Raw genomic sequence first — 20,267 nt, forward strand, 5'->3', positions numbered from 1 at the left:
TCTTATCATAAGAGATAACCATAAGAGTTTCTTTCTTTTTATTTCTTTGTTTCTCTCCTTTCTTTCTTTTTCTCCTTTCTTTCTCTTTTTTCTCCTTCCTTCCTTCCTTCCTTCCTTCCTTCCTTCCTTCCTTCCTTCCTTCCTTCCTTCCTTGCCTTCCTTCCTTCCTTCCTTCCTTTCTTTCTTTCTTTCTTTCTTTCTTTCTTTCTTTCCTTTCTTTCTTTCTTTCTTTCTTTCTTTCTTTCCTTTTCTTTCTTTTCTTTCTTTCTTTCTTTCTTTTCTTTCTTTCTTTCTTTCTTTTCTTTCTTTCTTTCTTTCTTTCTTTCTTTCTTTCTTTCATCTCCCTCTCCCACTCTCCTGTCACTCTATTTCTCTGTCTGTCTTTCTTATCTCTGTTTGTCTGTCTCTCCCCACCCAAAGGTGAAGATGACACATTCCTCTGATCTCAGGTTTACAATCTAATAGGGAATGTATTGGGGTTGGATGAAAGTGAGGTCTTGGAAAGTGAACCCCCATTAGACTGTGCTACAGGAGAATATAAGAATTACATAAATACCTAGGATACAAGGTAGAATGTGAAAAAGGGTAAAGGAAAGACCCACAAAAGGATCCCAGAGGAAATGTGAGGATGAGAGAGGGGGGAACTCAGGGAAGACTTTCTTGAAATCAGGGCACCTGAGCTGGGCTTTGGAGGGGGACCAGGGACTTCTAATAGGTAGAAATGAGGAGAGATGTGTTCTAGGCCTAGGGAACCATTTGTATAAAAGGAAATGAGGAAGGGGGCAGGACTAGATTGGGGAACATAGAATAAGATTATTTGACTGTAACAGCACGTGAAAGGGAAATAATGTGAAATCAGGCCAAAGGCCAGAGGACCAATGATGAAACAAGGTGCCCAACCCCTAACAGAGAGATAAGTGAGAGACCTCAGCACTCAAAATGAGATGAACATTTTTGGGGCCTGGCCAATGTGGGAATTTGGTTTGATTCTGTGTTTTTGTTACATGAGTTTTGTTTTACTTTTCTTCTCTTTTTTTTTTACCCCAAAATGAATGGGGGGATAATAAGAGGGAGAGAAAATAAACATTTGAAAATTGAAAAAGAAAGTGAAAAAATACAACATAGGGGGAAGACTGCAGGCTTCATTGATCCTTTCTTTCCCTGGGATTCCTTGTGGGACAGCTGGGGTGGCCCATGAGCTGGCTTCCAGATGCACAGGCTTACAGGTGCTAAAACTCTGGTTTTAGGAAGTTGCCTACTACAAGCCAGAGACAGGTCTGGGCAGCTTGAAAAAACTGAGCGAGGCTTTCCTGTGCTGGGCTATTTTCTCCTCCCTGTTCCACCCCAATCCTTTTCCTGACTCCAGGAGAGCAGAGCTAGGGGTCTACTGTCTGGGGAATCCTGTTCCTCCTGGAAAGATCCACAGTCATCTTCCTGCAGCTTCAGCTCCTACTTTGAACTCAAAGAATAGTAACAGCAGGACCCTTTTGTCTACATTGTTTTAAAATGTACAAACCACTTTTGTCAAGGCCTAGGCTATTAAAAGGTCTGTTTTCCCCTTCCCCTTTTCCCTTTTCACTCCCCCAAAATGAAATCCATCTCTCCTAAATCAACCAACCAGCATTTATTAAACACCTGTTATGTGCCAGGCAGTGAGCTAGGCACTAGGGATACAAGTACAAAAAAATGAAACTTCAGGATAAGGGTTTTATTTCCTTTGGGCTCCCATCATACTATCTAGCACAGGACTGGACTTTCAGAATAGATAACACCAATTGGAGGCTGCAGTAAAATAGGCTGCCAAGTCCCTTTAATACTGTTCCATGTTGTCTCTGTATCTCTGGGATTATCATGTCCTCCAGACTCTTATCCTTTATCTCCAGGGGAAGAAGGACATAAAGAAAGGAAGATAATTAGGGAAAAGGAACTCACTTTTAATTTCTACCCTCTTCTTCATTTCCAGTGGAAGAAGAACATAAAAGAAGAGGGGAGAATTAGGGAAAAGGAACTCACTTTCGATTTCTTTCCTTTTCTCCTTCATTTTTAGTGGAAGAAGTACATAAAGGAGGAGAATTAGGGAAAAGGAACTCAATTTTTAATTTCTTCCCTCTTCTTCATTTCCAGTGGAAGAAGAACATAAAGGAAGAGGGAGAATTAGGGTGAAAGAAGGATGTAAAGAAAGGAGGATTCTTCTTCATTTCCAAGTGGAAGAAGAACATAAAGGAAGAGAGGGAATTAGGGAAAGGGAACTCACCTTCAGGCATCCGATCAATATCCACATAAAACCTTAGCATGAGGCCTCCAAGTCCATAGGCCATTCCTGGTCCAATGAGAGTCACAGCAAACAGGATTCCTGTTCATGGCATAGAATCTTTGATCAAGGCCTAGCCCAGGACTTCTCATCCCAAATCCTGACACATCCCTCTCATTCTCCCAAGTTTCACAGAATCTCTGAGTTGGAAGAGATCTCAAATGGCCCCTGTTCTAAGCCTGGTCTCAAACAAGAATTCCTTCTGTAAGTGTCCCTTGACAAGTAACCATCCAATAATGGGGAATTTTCTTAGTTTATTCCATCTTGAGATAGACTCATACTCAAATTCAAGCTAAGCATCTCTCAAAACTCTTCTTCTTACATTTTCTTCCTAGTCACTTCCCTTTATTTAAAAAAAAATAATTTTATTCTTTTCAATGAGGAGATCCCCTTCCCACTTCCCCCACTGGGAAAAAATGAAACAAAAATAAAACCCTTGTAACAAATGTGTATAGTCAAGCAAAAGAAATTTCTGCATTGGCCAAGTCCAAAAAAATATATTTCTCATTCTGTACCTTGAATTCATCATTATTCTGTAAGGAGACTGGTTCAAGTTACTTCTTTCCAATGATTCAGTGTCAGAAATACCCCTACCACTTCCAGAAAGTCTTCCTGTTCACTTAACCCTCATGGCTCAGTCCTTACCGCTCTTCTGTCTTGGAATCAATATACAGTATTGATTTCAAGATGGACAGTAAGGGCATAAAAAAGAGACTTCTTATTTTGATCAGAGATAGGCTAACAGTTGTTTTCCCTCCATATTTATTGTCTAGATAAGGAAATCTCTTAGATGCTCTCTTAGCCCTAAGCTCAAAGTTGCCTTTTTTTCTTCTACCTTAGAATACAAATGAAGCCATTGGTTCCATGGCAGAAGAGCAGTAATGGCTAGGCAATTGGGGTTATATGACTTGCCTGGAGTCATTCAGTCAGGAAGTATCCACTAGCTGCTCTTCAAAGTTACCTTTTAACCAGTGTTAAGGCTAATTGAAACCCCAATTTTGAGCCTAGAGCTAATCTCAATCCAAGCTCAACCACAAACCCTACCCTTGTTCCAAATTGCATTCTAACCCCATCCCCAACCTAAAACTGAATCCTAAAATTTACCTTCAACCTTAGTCCCAGTCCCTGCTCCCCTCAACCTCAATGGTAAATAACAATCATTACTATGATTGGCATTTATATAGTGCTTTAAGGTTTGCAAAGTCCTTTGTAAATATCATTTCATTTTATCCTCCCAATAACTCTGAATATTATCTCCATTTTACACATGAGGAGGTTGAGGCAAACAGAGGCTAAATGACTTGCCCAGGGTCATACAACCAGCAAGTGTCTGAGGTTGAATTTTTACTCAGGTCCAGTAGTCTATCCATTAGACAGACAAGTTGCTTCCCCAATTGAAAATCTGATTTTAGCACCTAATCCTAATTCAGATACCACTCCAATTCAAATTAAGAACCACCATGAACCTAGTTTCAAACCCAACCCAACCCAACACCAATATCAACCTTTAATCCTAAACCTAACTCTTAACTCCAACTTCCCTAAGCCCGACTCTAAATCAATTCCAAGTCAAACTTGAATTTAATCTCCAATCTTGGTCCAAACCCTTTATCCTTGCATTAATCTTACTCCTACCTTTAACTCTACCTCCAAATCTAAACACCATCTGAATAGTGTATCCAACTCTGAAATTAAAAACCATTCTCATCCTTAGCCTAAATCCCATTGTTAATTCTAGCACCAACCTCACTCATAATTCTATTTGCAAAGCCTTTACCAGCCCCCATCCCTCTCCCAGCCCCCTAGGATCTTGACTAAGGGCAGCATATTTGACTCTCACCTAAGTAGAGGGGAGAGTTGGTGGGGTGGGCAAAGTCATCAATGTAGGAGATTCCAAAGGGTTGGATGGGCACAGCACCCACACCAAGCAGAGTCTGTGCCAGGAACATGAGCCCCACCACCACCATCTGTGGAGCCTCCGAATACAAGGCACAGCTGCTATTGCTTGGGGCTGGGATGGAGGCAGAGGCCAGGGCTGAGGCCTGGGATGGTGTGCATAGGGAAGAAGCCGAGTCCTGAGGCAGGTCTGTGGAAACAGATATAACAGGTAAATGGGGATGTTGGGAAAATCACCGTAGAGACAGCCACACTTGGGTCATTCATTACTCATCCTCTTCACTTATCCCTAGTTCAGCCTCTCTTCTCCATTTAAGCTTTTCTGTATTATGGTCTCTGCCCCCACCTCCTTTCCTCCTTCCTGGTAAGAGAGGAAAGAATACCAACCTAAAGAACAGGAGCACTGAATTAGGATCCAGAGCATCTGTTATTTACTATTTGTGTGACCTTGGAAAAATTATTTTCCCTCTCTGGGCCTCAGTTTCTTTCTTCCTAAAATTAGGGAGTTGGACTAGAATCAGAGATTTTTAACCTGGCATCCATGAACTTGGTTTAAAAATATTTTTGACATCTATTTTAATATAATTGGTCTCCTATGTAGATCCTATATATTTTATTTTATGCATTTAAAAATATTATTCTGGAGGAGGAGTTCAGAGTGTTGCCCAGATTACTGGAAAAGGGATCCATGGAATAAAGATGGTTAAGAACTCCTAGATTAGATATCTCTTTGGTCTCTTCCAATTTTGAATTCCAGATCTGCGACTAATTTCCTACATAACCCTGTGTTTGGATTCTTCCTTTATAAAAAAGTAGGATTTGACTAGAGAGTGTCTGAGGTCCCTTCTAGACTTTAATAATTCTTAAAATATTGGATTAGATTGCCTTCTTCCCCCTTGAGTTCAAATTTATACCCTTTACATCTATTTTTGGATTTATTTAAGGTTTATTTCAGGACCTATCCTCTCTGAGTAATAAAAGCACACCCTCAAAGAAGAACAGTCAATAATATTTGCTCACCTCATAACTGCAAATATTTAGTGAACTAACTTTGTAAGACTTATTAATATACATACATAATATGTATTTTGGGGTATTTGTATAAGTGTTCACACTGTGTCTCTAAAACCAAGACTTTCATTCCAGGAGACCATGTTGGTAAAAGAAGTATTGAATTTGAGTCACTGGACTTGGGTTTAAATCTCAACTTCCCTTCTCTCCTGAGGCTTTGGTTTCTTCCTCTAAAGTTTATGGGTTAGGATTAAATGGTATCTAAGATTCCTTCCAGCTCTGAAATCCTATGACCTTTGTTCCAATATTCCTTCCAGATCTGATATTCCAAGTGATGTTCCAGCTATAATATTCTATGTTCTATGCCCTTTCCAGGATGCACTGTGGTATAGAGGAAAGAGCTGGATTTGAAGCTAGAGGACCAATATTCAAATCCTGACCCTGATACTCACTTCCCTTTGTGATTTTGGGTAAGCTCCTTAATGTCTCTGGGCCCAAATCTCCTTGGACTGTGGAATGAGGTTGTTAGACTAAATGACCACTAAAGTGCTTCCCAGCTCTGACCTTCTGTGTTTTAGGGCCCTTCCAGTTCTTTGATCTCATGCCTCTATTTTTCCATTTACCTTGAAGTATTATAACCTTTCTGAAGATCTTTCCTGGGCCTTCTCTTCTCCTTTTATACTTTCATTTGTCAATGGAATCAATTTATATTTCTATGCAGATGATTCTCAGATCACTATGTCCAGCCTTAACCTCTTTCCTAGCCTCCAGTCTTGTATCTCCAGTGCTAATCGGACAGCTCAAACTGGATACACTTTTTAAACTCAACATGACCAAAACTGAACTCGTTATCTTTCCCCCCAAACCTGCCCCTCTTCCTAACTTCCCTATTACTGTTGAGAGTACAATCATTCTCCCAATCGCCCATCCCTACAGCCTAGGTGTCTTCCTTAAGCTCTCATTCTCTCCCTCCTCTATATCCAAGCAGGTGCCAAAGTTCTATCCATTCTACCTTGGAAATATTTTATACTCCCTTCTCTCCTCTGACTCTACTGCCACTCTACTGTAGGTCCTCATCACTTCACATTCAGACTATTGCAATAGCCTTCTAGTTGGCCTTCTTGCATCAAATCTAGTACACTCTCCACTCAGCTGTCAAACTGGACTTTATAAAGCTCCAAGATGACTATATCACACCCCTCATCATACCTCCCAACTCTGGGCATTTTCATTGGTTGTTCCCCACTCCTAGAATTTTCTACCTTCCCACCTCCATTTCCAGGCTCTCCTTGCTTCCTTCAACTCTCACCTAATGTCCCATCTGCAAAAAGCCTTTCTCCCTCTTCCTTAATTTTAGGGCCTTCTCTCTGAGAGATTACCTCCCATTTACCTTCTATATATCTTGTATATACATAATTGTCTGCATGTAGTCTCTTCCATTCCTGATCTCTCTTTGAAAGGAAGGATCATTTATTTATGTATTCATTCATTCCTTCATTTGTTCATTTATCTATTTACATATTCATCTGTTCATTCATGCATCTATTTATCTGCCTGTCTGAATGCCTGCCTGTCTGTTTACTTGTCTCCCTGTCTGTCTCTCTAACTGTCTATTTTTGCTGTATTTTGTATCCCTAGCACTTAGCAGGGCATTTGACATGGGTTGGGTCCCTAACTTACCATGTGACTTTGGATAATAAGTCACTTGTCTTTGGATCTCAGTTTTCTCATGTAAAAAAAAAAAAGAAGAGATCAGACTAGATGTCCCTTCCAGCTTTAAGCTTCTTTAAAATTTTGTTCTCATCTGCTTTAGCACCCATCTCTTCTTTTTCCATGCATATTTTTCTCTATCTCTTTTTACTGGCTCTTTTCCTTCTGCCTGTGTCTTTTCACTGCATTAAAAATACCTATTCTTCACCTCTGCTACTACCACCAAACTACCAGAACTTCCTTCTCCTTTCTTTCACCATCAAATTTGTAGAAAGAGTCATCTATACTTGTTGATTCCATTTCCTCCTGGCCTCCTCGATTCTCAGTCCCCTGTACTCTGGTGTTGGACTACATCACCTTCTCACCTTCTCACCTTCTCACGAGAGGTCCCAATAATCAAATGCAATAGCCTTCAAGCAGTCTTTCTCATGTGAATTCCCTGAAGTATTTTATGCTTTCCAAGACTATTGCAGTAGCCTTTTGGCTGCAATCATCCAGAAATTATAAAGTGTTCCCCTTCTTCACCCAGTTAGTTTCCAAATCCTATTGATTCTATCTCCAAAACATTTCTCATCTTGGTCACTTCATCTCTACTCACACTGATATCGTCCTAACAGCTCTCACTACCTCTTGCCTGGTCCTCATCAGCCTCTACCTTCCTCCAATCTCTTTCCTCTTTAATCTATCCTTCACACATTGCCAAAATAATCTTCTGAAAGGACTAGTTATTAGCCTGTTCTGGACTATTTAGTATCCCCTCCTGCCTCCCCCCCCCCCATTACCTAGAGAATTCATTAGCTTGACATTCAAAGCTCACTAGAATTTTCTACTTCTCCATTTGTCTAGCCTTCTCTGTCACTATTCCTCACAAGAACTCTATGTTCCATGAACTGGATGAGATCGCCTCACAGGCTCTCAGTGGCCTGGCTCCAGGCTTCCTCACCAAAGTCAACGTGGTCATAACGATAGGGCTCCGAGATGAAGTGGGGAAGGCTCATGAGGAGCCCTGCCAGGGCGACTAGAACAGCTCCAAGGCCAATCAGGCGAGGCCGGTGGACACGGCTCCCAAAGTAGCTCACAAATACGATGAGGGCTGTGTTTCCCACCTGTAAGGGAGAAGAGTCAGGGAGGGGTCAAAGGGTAACAGGGTGACTTCCTCTCCATGAGCCACTATGTGGTAGACTAAGAATAGCCCTGGACTTGGAGTAAGAAACTTGAGGTCAAATCTCAGCTCTAATACCTACTAGTGGTGTGGGGCCAAACACAAGTCCTTTTACTGCTCTGAACCTCAGCTATATTCTCTGTAAAATGGGGATAATAATCCTTGCACAATCAACTTTAGGAGGTGGTGTGGAATAGTCGATAGAGAGCTGACCTTGACATATTTTTGAGAAAGATTATGGATCATGGTAGGAATGGTCATGCTTCTGTACTATCAAAGGGATAGCTTCAACACTGAGAAGACCCAAACCCCCACAATTCATCTGAAAATCAAATCTTTCTTGACTTTGGTCCCTACATAGCAATATGGGGGTGGTGTGAAGATCTGATGTTATGGAAATTTACATGATTTAAAGCTAATCCAAGGCAGCGTTTCCTTAATATCTGACTCCTAAGAGTAAAAGAATGGAGGAAAGTGACTTGGAGTCAGAAGATGTTGCTTTGATTCCTAGATCTGCCATTAAATCTGTGTGATTTCAGAAAACTCTTTGAACCTTTCTTGGCTGCAATTCCTCCCACCCCCCATAAAACACAGGAATATTGGGCTAGATGTACTCTAAAGGTCTTTCCCATTGTGGCTGGCCAAAGCCTCTGCATCCTTTTCCCCTAGACCCCAAATTAATTTGATGCTGAGAATGGACATCATCTATTAATTATATTGTTATCTCTACATACTGGGGCCACCTCACCCACTCTTGTTCAGTTGTTTCGGATCTTCATGACTCTATTTGCCTTTTTTTTTTTTTTTGCAAAGGTACTAGAGTGGTTTCTTCTCAGATAGTTTTATATCTGAGAAACTGAGGCAGACATGGTGAAATGACTTGTTCATCAACACACAGCAAGTGTCTGAGGCCAGATTTGGACTCAGGAAGAAAAGCCTGACTCCAGGCCTGGTTCTATTCACTGATCCACCTAGCTTCCCCCAGGTCCACCTAATAAACCTCAAAGAGAGAATAAACACGGGAGACATTGCCAAACCCAGATGTGACTCATCAAGTCAGGACATGTACCCATTGATTCAAAGGATAAAGCTAGTAGAAAAGGGGCAACACTGGATCATTCAGAACACAGACCTCCTTGATATCTACTGGTATGGCCAGGTAGAAGCACAGAACCCAAAAGTTGGAATGGATTTGAAGACCCCTAGCTTAGGAGTCATGAGACCTTGAATATCTAGTTTCTTCTCTTTGACTACCCTGCTGTGTAATCCTGAGCAAATTGTTGAATTGTGGCTTCATTTTCCTCCTGTGCATGATAAGAACTAATTGATCTTTCAAGTTCTCACCCTGAATCAGGATGAGTCAAATTATTGAATCAAGGGCTGCTTCTAAGGAAATTTACCACATGACCTGGGACAATGGATTTTTCTTTCCTGAACCTTATTTTCTCCTATGTGAGATTACTGGATGTTCACCAACTCTATGATTCCACAATGAGTCCTTTGAGACACTCTGTTCTAACATTCTCATTTTACAGAGGAGAAAACAGGGGGTCAGAAAAGAGGTCAGTTGCCTAAAGCAAGGGGAAGCTGGATGGTGCAGTTGGATAAAGCACCAGGCCTGGAATTGGGAGACCCTGGGTTCAAATCTGGCCTTAGACATTTCCTAGCTGTGTTAATCTGTGCAAATCACTTAACTCCATTTGCCTAGCCTTTGTCCTTTTGTCCATTGGTCACTAAGGGAGAAAGTAAGGGTTTAAAAATATTTTTTAAAGTTGCACAGCCACTGAATAATCTCTACTTTCCATTCTCAAGATCCAGACAGAGGCCAGGAAGGATGGTGGTGGCATGGTGATGGTAGTAAGCATTTGGAGACTTTTAACAACTGTACTGTGTAGTGGGGATGAAAGACAGCCCCAATTCCCCTTAAAGGTATCTGGCCAGTTCTAATCTTCATAAAAGCAGCCTGGGTAGGAGTTTACTAACTGTTCATAGGCTAACAGAATGCCAGAGCTGGAAAGGACCTCAGAACATAGAATAATAGAAAGCAATTTGACTGATCAGAGTATATTTGAGGAGAAGGAAAGTTATCCTTGAACATAGAACTCAATTTTTATGAGGGACCTTAGAACATAGAAAGTTAGACCTGAAGAGACACTCCCTCCACTTTGCCAGGAGTTGATACCCACTTCAGAGTCAGAGATGAGATAAATTGGTGGGTTGCTGTGGTTGGAAAAGGACAAGGGAGCTCCTTGGAAGAGGGAATAGGAATGGGTGGGTGGGAATATGGGAGCTCTCTGGCCTTTAAATCTCCATCCTGGAGTTCAATTAGGAATGGCTTTCCCCATCCCACTTTCCATGTTCTGTCCCTTCTGACCCAGATATAAGCCCATTAACTTAGAGGTATTCCAGGAATACACAGGGTACACAACTACCCTACTCTCTTCCTCCTTTTCTCTCCCCCTATCCTTAAGGACTCCTCTAAGTACCTTTTAAGGTTTGAGATCAATTCCAACATAGAATGAGGTCAGTCCAAACACAGAATGTCAGAACTGGAAGGGACCTTAGATCACAGAATGTTAGAAGTGGGAGAGACCTGAGGACATAGAATGTTACAGCTGGGAGAGGCCTGAGGACATAGAATGTTACAACTGGGAGAGACCTGAGGACATAGAATGTTAGAAGTGGGAGAGGCCTGAGGACATAGAATGTTACAGCTGGGAGAGGCCTGAGGACATAGAATGTTACAACTGGGAGAGACCTGAGGACATAGAATGTTAGAAGTGGGAGAGGCCTGAGGACATAGAATGTTACAGCTGGGAGAGGCCTGAGGACATAGAATGTTACAACTGGGAGAGACCTGAGGACATAGAATGTTAGAAGTGGGAGAGACCTGAGGACATAGAATGTTACAGCTGGGAGAGGCCTGAGGACATAGAATGTTACAGCTGGGAGAGACCTGAGGACACAGAATGTTACAGCTGGGAGAGACCTGAGGACACAGAATGTTACATCTGGGAGAGACCTGAGGACATAGAATGTTACAACTGGGAGAGACCTGAGGACATAGAATGTTACAACTGGGAGAGACCTGAGGACATAGAATGTTACAGCTGGGAGAGACCTGAGGACACAGAATGTTACAGCTGGGAGAGACCTGAGGACACAGAATGTTACATCTGGGAGAGACCTGAGGACATAGAATGTTACAGCTGGGAGAGACCTGAGGACATAGAATGTTACAGCTGGGAGAGACCTGAGGACATAGAATGTTACAGCTGGGAGAGACCTGAGGACATAGAATGTTACAGCTGGGAGAGACCTGAGGACATAGAATGTTACAGCTGGGAGAGACCTGAGGACATAGAATGTTACAGCTGGGAGAGACCTGAGGACACAGAATGTTACAGCTGGGAGAGACCTGAGGACATAGAATGTTACAGCTGGGAGAGACCTGAGGACATAGAATGTTACAGCTGGGAGAGACCTGAGGACATAGAATGTTACATCTGGGAGAGGCCTGAGGACATAGAATGTTACAGCTGGGAGAGACCTGAGGACATAGAATGTTAGAAGTGGGAGAGACCTGAGGACACAGAATGTTACAGCTGGGAGAGACCTGAGGACACAGAATGTTACATCTGGGAGAGACCTGAGGACATAGAATGTTACAGCTGGGAGAGACCTGAGGACATAGAATGTTACAGCTGGGAGAGACCTGAGGACATAGAATGTTAGAAGTGGGAGAGACCTGAGGACATAGAATGTTACAGCTGGGAGAGACCTGAGGACATAGAATGTTACAGCTGGGAGAGACCTGAGGACATAGAATGTTACAACTGGGAGAGACCTGAGGACATAGAATGTTACAACTGGGAGAGACCTGAGGACATAGAATGTTACAACTGGGAGAGACCTGAGGACATAGAATGTTACAGCTGGGAGAGACCTGAGGACACAGAATGTTACATCTGGGAGAGACCTGAGGACATAGAATGTTACAGCTGGGAGAGACCTGAGGACATAGAATGTTAGAAGTGGGAGAGACCTGAGGACATAGAATGTTACAGCTGGGAGAGGCCTGAGGACATAGAATGTTACAACTGGGAGAGACCTGAGGACATAGAATGTTACAACTGGGAGAGACCTGAGGACATAGAATGTTAGAAGTGGGAGAGACCTGAGGACATAGAATGTTACAGCTGGGAGAGACCTGAGGACACAGAATGTTACATCTGGGAGAGACCTGAGGACATAGAATGTTACAACTGGGAGAGACCTGAGGACACAGAATGTTACAGCTGGGAGAGACCTGAGGACACAGAATGTTACAGCTGGGAGAGACCTGAGGACACAGAATGTTACAGCTGGGAGAGACCTGAGGACATAGAATGTTACAACTGGGAGAGACCTGAGGACATAGAATGTTAGAAGTGGGAGAGACCTGAGGACATAGAATGTTACAGCTGGGAGAGGCCTGAGGACATAGAATGTTAAACTGGTAGGGTCTGGAGAGATCATCTACCCTAAACCTTCACTTCTATAGAGACATATGCCCCCACAGATGGGATATGACTTGTAGTTGGTCACAGGGTGTTAGTGATAGAACTGAAATCCAGTTGTCTTCATATTAGTACATGGTGTTGCCTCTTGAAGAAGTCAATTCTTATTTTTGAAGGTATTGAGTGAGTCCCTGAAGGTCTGAATTCAAGGAAGTATCTCTGGGGAGAACAACCGCAGCTAAGGGTGAGGGATCCTGGGTACAAACAGCAGGAGAGAACTGGGACAAGGCAGGTAAAGGGAGAGGAGGCCAGATTGGAGCACAGCAGGGCTGGGGGATTAGACATACCTCATTGAAGGCAGCCAGGAGCCCTGATGTCTGACTGGACAGGCCAAAGCGCTTCTCTATGGTGGAGATGGAGCTCTTCAGGTAGCCTGAGATCATGAGCTGGGCCAGCTGCAGAAGGCTGTGGCAGAACACAAAGAACTGCAGGGACACAGAAGGGGACAGAACAAGGAAGTGATGATGGAAAGGGGAGAGGCAGAGACAAAAGAGAGGGAGAGAAAGGCAAAAGAGAGAGGGAAGGAGGGAGAGAGACAAGAATAAAAGGGAGAGACAGCAGGGGTGGGAGAGTTAGAAGACAGGAAGAGAGAGAAGGGGAGACAAAAGAGAGCGAGAAGGAGGAAGAGACAGAGAGAGAAGACAGGGTGGGAGAGACAACAGGGATGGGAGAGTTAGAAGAGGGAGAGAGTAAAAGAGAAACAAAAGAGAGATAAAAGGAGGTAGAAAGACAGAAGGAAGGAAAAGAGAAGAGGGAAAGATATAGGAAAGGGAGAGACAGAAGAGGGGGAAGAGGGGAGATATGGTTTATGTGAGAAGAAAGGTGTAGGGAGAGAAAGAGGAGTTACTTATTAATTTCTCTTAAGCAGGACCCCCAGGAGGTAGATAGGGATGGGGAAAGAGACAAAAGTCCTGGGGGAGTTTCCTAGGTAGCTTGTGTCCTCAGGGGAAGTAGAATAGAGGTGCAGAACTCCAAAAAGTTATTTGTGGGTGACAACTTAAGTTTGTGGATTGTAAATGTTCTCCTTCTTAGACCTCCGCCTACACCCCCTCCACCTTTCCAGGAACTGGTGCCTACCTCAAAGTCAGAGATAAATTAAATTGGTAGGTTGCTGTGGTTGGAAAGGGTAAGGGAACTCCTGGAAGAAGGAGTAGGGCTGGGTTGGGAGTGGATATGGGAGCCCTTTCTGGCCTTCAAACCTCCATCCTGGACCTGGATTAGGAATAACTTTCCTCATCCTACTGAACATGTTCTGTCCATTATGACTCAGTTATTAGACCTTTCACCCAGAGGTCTTCTGGGAATGAATGAGCACAATCAACCTGATTCTCCTCCTTTTCCTTCCTTTTACAAAAGGAAACTTCCAAAAACTCTTCTAATTGCTTTTACTGGTTGAGGTCAATTCCAATTTATGCACAATTCAGGACAAATCCCAGGTCATTTTATCATCATCCTATCCCCATTACCACTCTGGCTCCAAGTTCCTGGGATGCACCCTGCCCTTTTTCAGCCAGAACTCTGAGTTTACTAGTTCTTTTCTTTCTTTTCTTTTTTTTTAACCATTACCTTCTGTTTTAGAATCAATAATAAATATCTAAGTCAAAAGAGTAGTAAGGACGAGGCAATTAGGATTAAGTGACTTGCTCAGGGTCACATAACTAGAAAGTCTCTAAGGCCAAATTTGAACCTAGGACCTTCCATCTTCAGACCTGGCTCTCTAACCACTGAAGTATCCAGCTACCCCAATTACCAATTATTTGAGAAAGAGACTAAGAAGACTGAAGAAGAAAGTGAGGATAAAATGTCTCATTTAATTAATAAAAATAATTTTTGGAATAACAGTCATTTTGGTCAAACTGCTTCTTTAGAGTAGAGAATTAACAGTTGATTTTTTTTGTATTTATAGGTTTTTATTGATCCCATTTGTAGATGACCTGTTTTTCCCTCTTTGATTGGGGGCTCTCTAGAGAACAGTACCAGCTGTATCTCTTCCCAATGCTTATCTTGAGGCTCTACCCCTGAGGGTCTGGTAACTAAGCTACAAGTCAGACCCTCCCCCAAACTTCATCATCGGCAGAGCCCTGATCCTAGTTTCTTATTTATTATTATAAAGGTTTGTTGAATTGAATCAGATTTGAGGATGAAGATTCTCCTGAACCCCTCTTCTCTAGGAGAAGCCACTCCACCAGCCCTTCCACTCCCAAGATCCCCTGGAGGTCAATTTTGTACCTTGATGCTGAGGAATAGATTTGAACAGAGCCTCTTCGGGGCTGGCCCAACTTGGCTTTTAGATGTGGGCTTACTGCTCATCTTGATCTCAGTGCCTGGATCTGGCATTTCAACCCTCCACGGGGCTAGTCCTGTGAAGAGATATAGCCTAACATGGAGAAGAAAGAGATTAGATTATGGGATTATTCAGAAGGTCAAGATCTTCTCCTGAAAACCTGTTCATTTAATTAGCTCATTGGTGAGATTTAGCCAATCTTTTCCATTCTGTCTCTTCTTTCTTTCCCCAGAACTAGCCATCCTAGATGGCCACTTATCCATTCTTAATCCCTTCGTACTTTTCTCTTCTTCAACCACTCAATTAGGGTCTGTATTTATAATTTATGCCAAATAAGGAATGCTATATGGGAGGAAGAAGTCTGGGCTAAGAGTTTACAAATTGCATTCACACAAATCATTTGATCTCATCTCATCCTTTCATTAGACCCAACAACAAAACCTTTTTTGGCCTTGATCTCTACACTCAAATACGATACAGCAAAGGTGTATGGCAGTTCATGAGACTTTAAGGCTAAACCAAGAAACCATTTGCTGAACATCTGACTCCCAAGAGTCCAAAAATGGAGGCACTGGACTTGAAGCTAGAATCTTTTGGATTGATTTTTCTTGCTCTGCAATGAACTCACTTTGTGACTTTGGAGAAATAATTTAACTTCTCTGTGCCTTTTTTATTTCCTCATAAATGAGGGAATTGGAGTAGAGGAACTCCAAAGTTCTTTCCAGCTCTAGAATTTGTGATTTTTAAACTTTGTAGTTTTCTTTCAATAGCATTCCCTTTTGGGAAACTCGTATCTTCTCATCCCCTCCTGCCCCTGGGGTCCCTTCCATCCTTCTCATTGGAGATCATGAGAGGTGGACACCTGGGAGCTCCTTCTTCCATACTTCTTAAGGATGGCACCTACATTTCCTCCTTGGCTAGTTTCTTAGACTTACTCATCTCCAAGAAGCTCATCATTCTACAATGTGAAATCAACTCCAAAACTCATGCCTTCTCAGATAGTTTCCTCTTCCAGCTGCATAATGTCATGAACGTGCATCTGGGTAACTTTTCTCCCCATACCCTGCTTTTAAGTTCCTTTTTATATGTCCCCGTCCTCCTCGAATTCATTTGTGAGCTCCTTGAAGTCAAGGAATACTGTGATGTCTTTCTGTGTGTCCACAGCACTTAATACCATTCCTGGCATGTAGAAAGTGCTTAATGAATACTTATTGACTCTGACTCTACCCCTTTGGAGCAGCTTGGTGGTGCAGTGGATAGAATGCTGGGCCTGGATTTAGGAAGATTCATCTTCCTGAGTTCAGATCTGGCTTCAGACACTTACTAGATGGATGACTCTGGACAAGTCATTTACTCTTGTTTGCCTCAGTTTCCTTATCTGTAAAATGAGCTAGAAAAGGAAGTTGCAAACCACTTCAATACCTCTGCCCCCCTCCCAACACAAAATGGGGACAAAAAAGAGTCAGACAGGACTGAAACAACTCAGCAACAACAAAACTCTCTTTTCTCTTCCTCACTACCCACTTGATGACAAAAATGAGTAATATTTCCTCTTAAATGGCTATATCCACTGATTGGGGCCACTTTATCTATCCCCCATATAAATTAGGAGTAAATTATTATTATTATTTCCACTTTATAGGAAAAGAAATAAAGCCCAGAGAAGAGCAGTTAACTTCCCAAGGTCACTCGAATTCAGGTCTTTTGACTCCCAGGTTCTCCCTCTATCTCCTACTATCCTTTCTCTCCTTTAAGACTTAACTCAGGTGTCCCCTCCTCATTGAAGTCTTCCCTGATTTACCTGGATAGCAAGAGATTCCTCCTGTCCATAATCACATTGATCACTCTGAACTCTGCTATCTATGTAATCACGTATTCTACTTATTTTCTCACATGCTTCATAACCCCTATTAGATTTCAGGGGAACAGGGACAGGATCTGTGATTTCAGTGATTAAAGGGAATTTCTTTTTTTTTTTTTTAATATATTTTATTTGGTCATTTCCAAGCATTATTCGTTAAAGACATAGATCATTTTCTTTTCCTCCCCCCCCCCACCCCCCATAGCCGACGCGTAAGTCCACTGGGCCTTAGATGTTTTCTTGATTTGAACCCATTGCTTTGTTGATAGTATTTGCATTAGGGTGTTCATTTAGAGTCTATCCTCTGTCATGTCCCCTCAACCTCTGTATTCAGGCAGTTGCTTTTTCTCGGTGTTTCCACTCCCATAGTTTATCCTTTGCTTATGAATGGTGTTTTTTTTTCTCCTGGGTCCCTGCAAGTTGTTCAGGGACATTACACCGCCACTAATGGAGAAGTCCATTACGTTCGATTATACCACAGTGTATTAGTCTCTGTGTACAATGTTCTCCTGGTTCTGCTCCTCTCGCTCTGCATCACTTCCTGGAGGTTGTTCCAGTCTCCATGGAACTTCTCCACTTTATTATTCCTTTTAGCACAATAGTACTCCATCACCAACATATACCACAGTTTGTTCAGCCATTCCCCAATTGATGGGCATCCCCTCGTTTTCCAGTTTTGGGCCACCACAAAGAGCGCAGCTATGAATATTTTTGTACAAGTCTTTGTGTCCATTATCTCTTTGGGGTACAGACCCAGCAGTGCTATGGCTGGGTCAAAGGGTAGATATTCTTTTGTCGCCTAAAGGGAATTTCTAAGTGAGGAAAATCCTCTACTAATACAAGTCAGCATTCTTTTTGCAACCTATATTTTTGCCAAGTTGCCTCTCAGTTTCCTGAGAGGGTAAAGGACATGCCCAGGGTCACTTGGCCAGGAGGTAAATCCAGCTTTTCTTGGCTTTGAGGTCAATTCACTGGTTCATATTGCCTCTCACTAGAGATGACTAGATTTGAAATTTTTAAAAGCAAGCATTTTTCCCCTTCTCTAGTTTTCCTAGGGCATTCACATCTTCCAGCTATCAACCTTTCCTTATTCTCTCTCTCTCTCTCTCTCTCTCTCTCTCTCTCTCTCTCTCCCTCTCTCTCTCTCTCTCTCACACACACACACACACACACACACATACACAATATTCTCCCAGGAGACTGAGTTCCAATCTGGCTTCAGATACTAGCTGTATGATGCTGGACAAGTCACTTAACTCTGTTTTTCTCAGTTACTCATCTGTAAAATAAACTGGAAAAAGTAATGGCAAACCATGTCAGTATCTTTACCAAGAACACTCAACACCCTCATTTCACAGATGCAAATGCCTGAGGTCAACAGAAATCAGGTGGCATGTCCAGAGTTATTCACCTAGTCAGTGACTGAGCTGGGATTACAGTCTGAATTCTCTCATTGTAGAATCAATCATATGTATCTCCTGGGACCCTGAACATGGTAGGTGCTAAATAAATGTGCAGAACTAAATTTGGGATGGGCAGAGTTGGTCCAGGAGCCTGGACTCTCAGTTCAGTTTTGCATAAAAGGATAAAAACAAAAATAATGGAGGTTTCTAATATTTCTTTTTTTTTCTTCCTTTCCTTTCTTTTGTTTTCTTTCCTTCTTTCTTTCCTTCTTTCTTTCTTTCCTTCTTTCTTTCTTTCTTTCTTTCTTTCTTTCTTTCTTTCTTTCTTTCTTTCTTTCTTTCTTTCTTTCTTTCTTTCTTTCTTTCTTTCTTTCTTTCTTTCTTTCTTTCTTTCTTTCTTTCTTTCTTTCTTTCTTTCTTTCTTTCTTTCTTTCTTTCTTTCTTTCTTTCTTTCTTTCTTTCTTTCTTTCTTTCTTTCTCTCTCTCTCTCTCTCTTTCTTCTTTCTTTCTTTCTTTTTCTTTCTTTCTTTCTTTCTTTCTTTCTTTCTTTCTTTCTTTCTTTCTTTCTTTCTTTCTCTCTCTCTCTTCTCTTCTTTTCTTTCTTTCTTTCTTTCTTTCTTTCTTTCTTTCTTTCTTTCTTTCTTTCTTTCTTTCTTTCTTTCTTTCTTTCTTTCTTTCTTTCTTTCTTTCTTTCTTTCTTTCTTTCTTTCTTTCTTTCTTTCTTTCTTTCTTTCTTTCTTTTTATCAGTAAATGTAAATATTCTGGGAGCAGCTGGGTGGCTCAGTGGATAGAATGCCAGGCCTGGAGACAGGAGGTCCTGGGTTCAAATATGACCTCAGATATTTCCTAACTGTGTGAACTTGGGCAAGTCACTTAACAACCATTGCCTAGCCCCTACTGCTCTTCTGCCTTGGAACCAACAGTATTGATTCTAAGATGAAAGTAAGGGTTTTAAAAAGTGGGGTGGGCAGCTAGGTGGCTCAGTGGATTGAGATACAGGCCAAGAGATGGGATATCCTGGCTTCAAATTTGCCCTCAGACATTTCCTAGTTGTGTGACCCTGGTCAAGTCCCCAATGTCTAGCCCTTACCACTCTTCTTCCTTGGAACCAATACTTAATACTGATTCAAAGACAAAAGTAAGGGCTTTAAAAAGGGGGGGGGGTTTGCTTATGAAATGGCTAGTCTCTCTTATGGACTGTTTCCAGCTAAATTTTCCATTTAGATTTTATATAACTCCCTCTGTTGCCTGCTGTATTCCAACCAAACCAGCTTTCCTACCTTTCTCTATACAGGATATTCCATCTCCCCTCTTGGCCAGGTACTTGGTATGCTCTCCAAGGCTCATCTCCACCCCTTTGGAATCTCTGGCTCCTTCCTAGAAGGACACCTACTTCCTCTACACAAAGTTTTTCCCATCCCTGGGTTCTCCTCATGAGTTTGTTTGGCTCTCTATTTCCACCAGACCACTTGGTGTGCATTTTGTATAAACTGAAGATTCTTCTAGCTCTACTATTTTGTAGCTATCTTCTGTCCCACTGGCTCCCCACTTCATGCTGAGACTAATAATATCTCCTCTTAGATCGTTATCTCTTACTAGATCCTTGCTTGAAGCCTTGGCAGCTGAGAAGGACCTGCTGGAGCTAGAGCTCTACTGGCATCATCTTAGAATTTGAGTTGTACTTTCCAAGTGCCTGCTTAGAATTTCCAGAGAAAATGAGCTGGAAGTTCCCAGAGCCAATTCTTGGAAGAGCTCAGATTTGAAAACTGGAAGTGACTTTAAGAGATCATCTAATCTGATATTAAATTCATTTTACAATTAAACTGAATGAATAAAAATGAATCACAATTCATTAGACCATTAAATTCATTTTATGGTGAGGAAACTGGACTCAACTCAAGCAGAGGAAATGATTGGCCTAAGGCCCCACAGGTGTCTTAAATCCAAATCTAGTGCTTTTTGGACTATTTCCCATTGATTTGGGGAACTGAGGCAATATTATAGCTGAGGAGATAGGACTAAAATAGCTGAAAGCCAGCCTGTCTGGAGGTAAAGGGATTGGGGTTGTA

The 20,267-nt window shown here is 42.0% G+C and overlaps 1 protein-coding gene across 2 annotated transcripts in view; it reads right to left on the bottom strand.

The window, feature by feature from the left end:
- SLCO2B1 (solute carrier organic anion transporter family member 2B1) overlaps positions 1-20,267 on the bottom strand; it is a 100,697-nt gene that overhangs the window by 55,403 nt on the left and 25,027 nt on the right. The window contains exons 2-6 of one of the 2 annotated variants that reach the window (XM_007490973.3): positions 14,879-15,026; positions 12,937-13,074; positions 7,872-8,034; positions 4,152-4,397; positions 2,255-2,353 (exon numbers count right to left, since the gene is read on the bottom strand). In XM_007490973.3, the coding sequence (XP_007491035.2) occupies positions 2,255-2,353; positions 4,152-4,397; positions 7,872-8,034; positions 12,937-13,074; positions 14,879-14,986 (754 nt within the window). In that variant the 5' untranslated portion in view covers positions 14,987-15,026. The remainder of the gene's footprint in view (positions 1-2,254; positions 2,354-4,151; positions 4,398-7,871; positions 8,035-12,936; positions 13,075-14,878; positions 15,027-20,267) is intronic. The other variant, XM_007490975.3, reaches the window with a different exon arrangement.

This window comes from Monodelphis domestica, chromosome 4 (genome assembly GCF_027887165.1).
Source record: "Monodelphis domestica isolate mMonDom1 chromosome 4, mMonDom1.pri, whole genome shotgun sequence".
Classification (NCBI taxonomy): Eukaryota; Metazoa; Chordata; class Mammalia; order Didelphimorphia; family Didelphidae; genus Monodelphis; species Monodelphis domestica.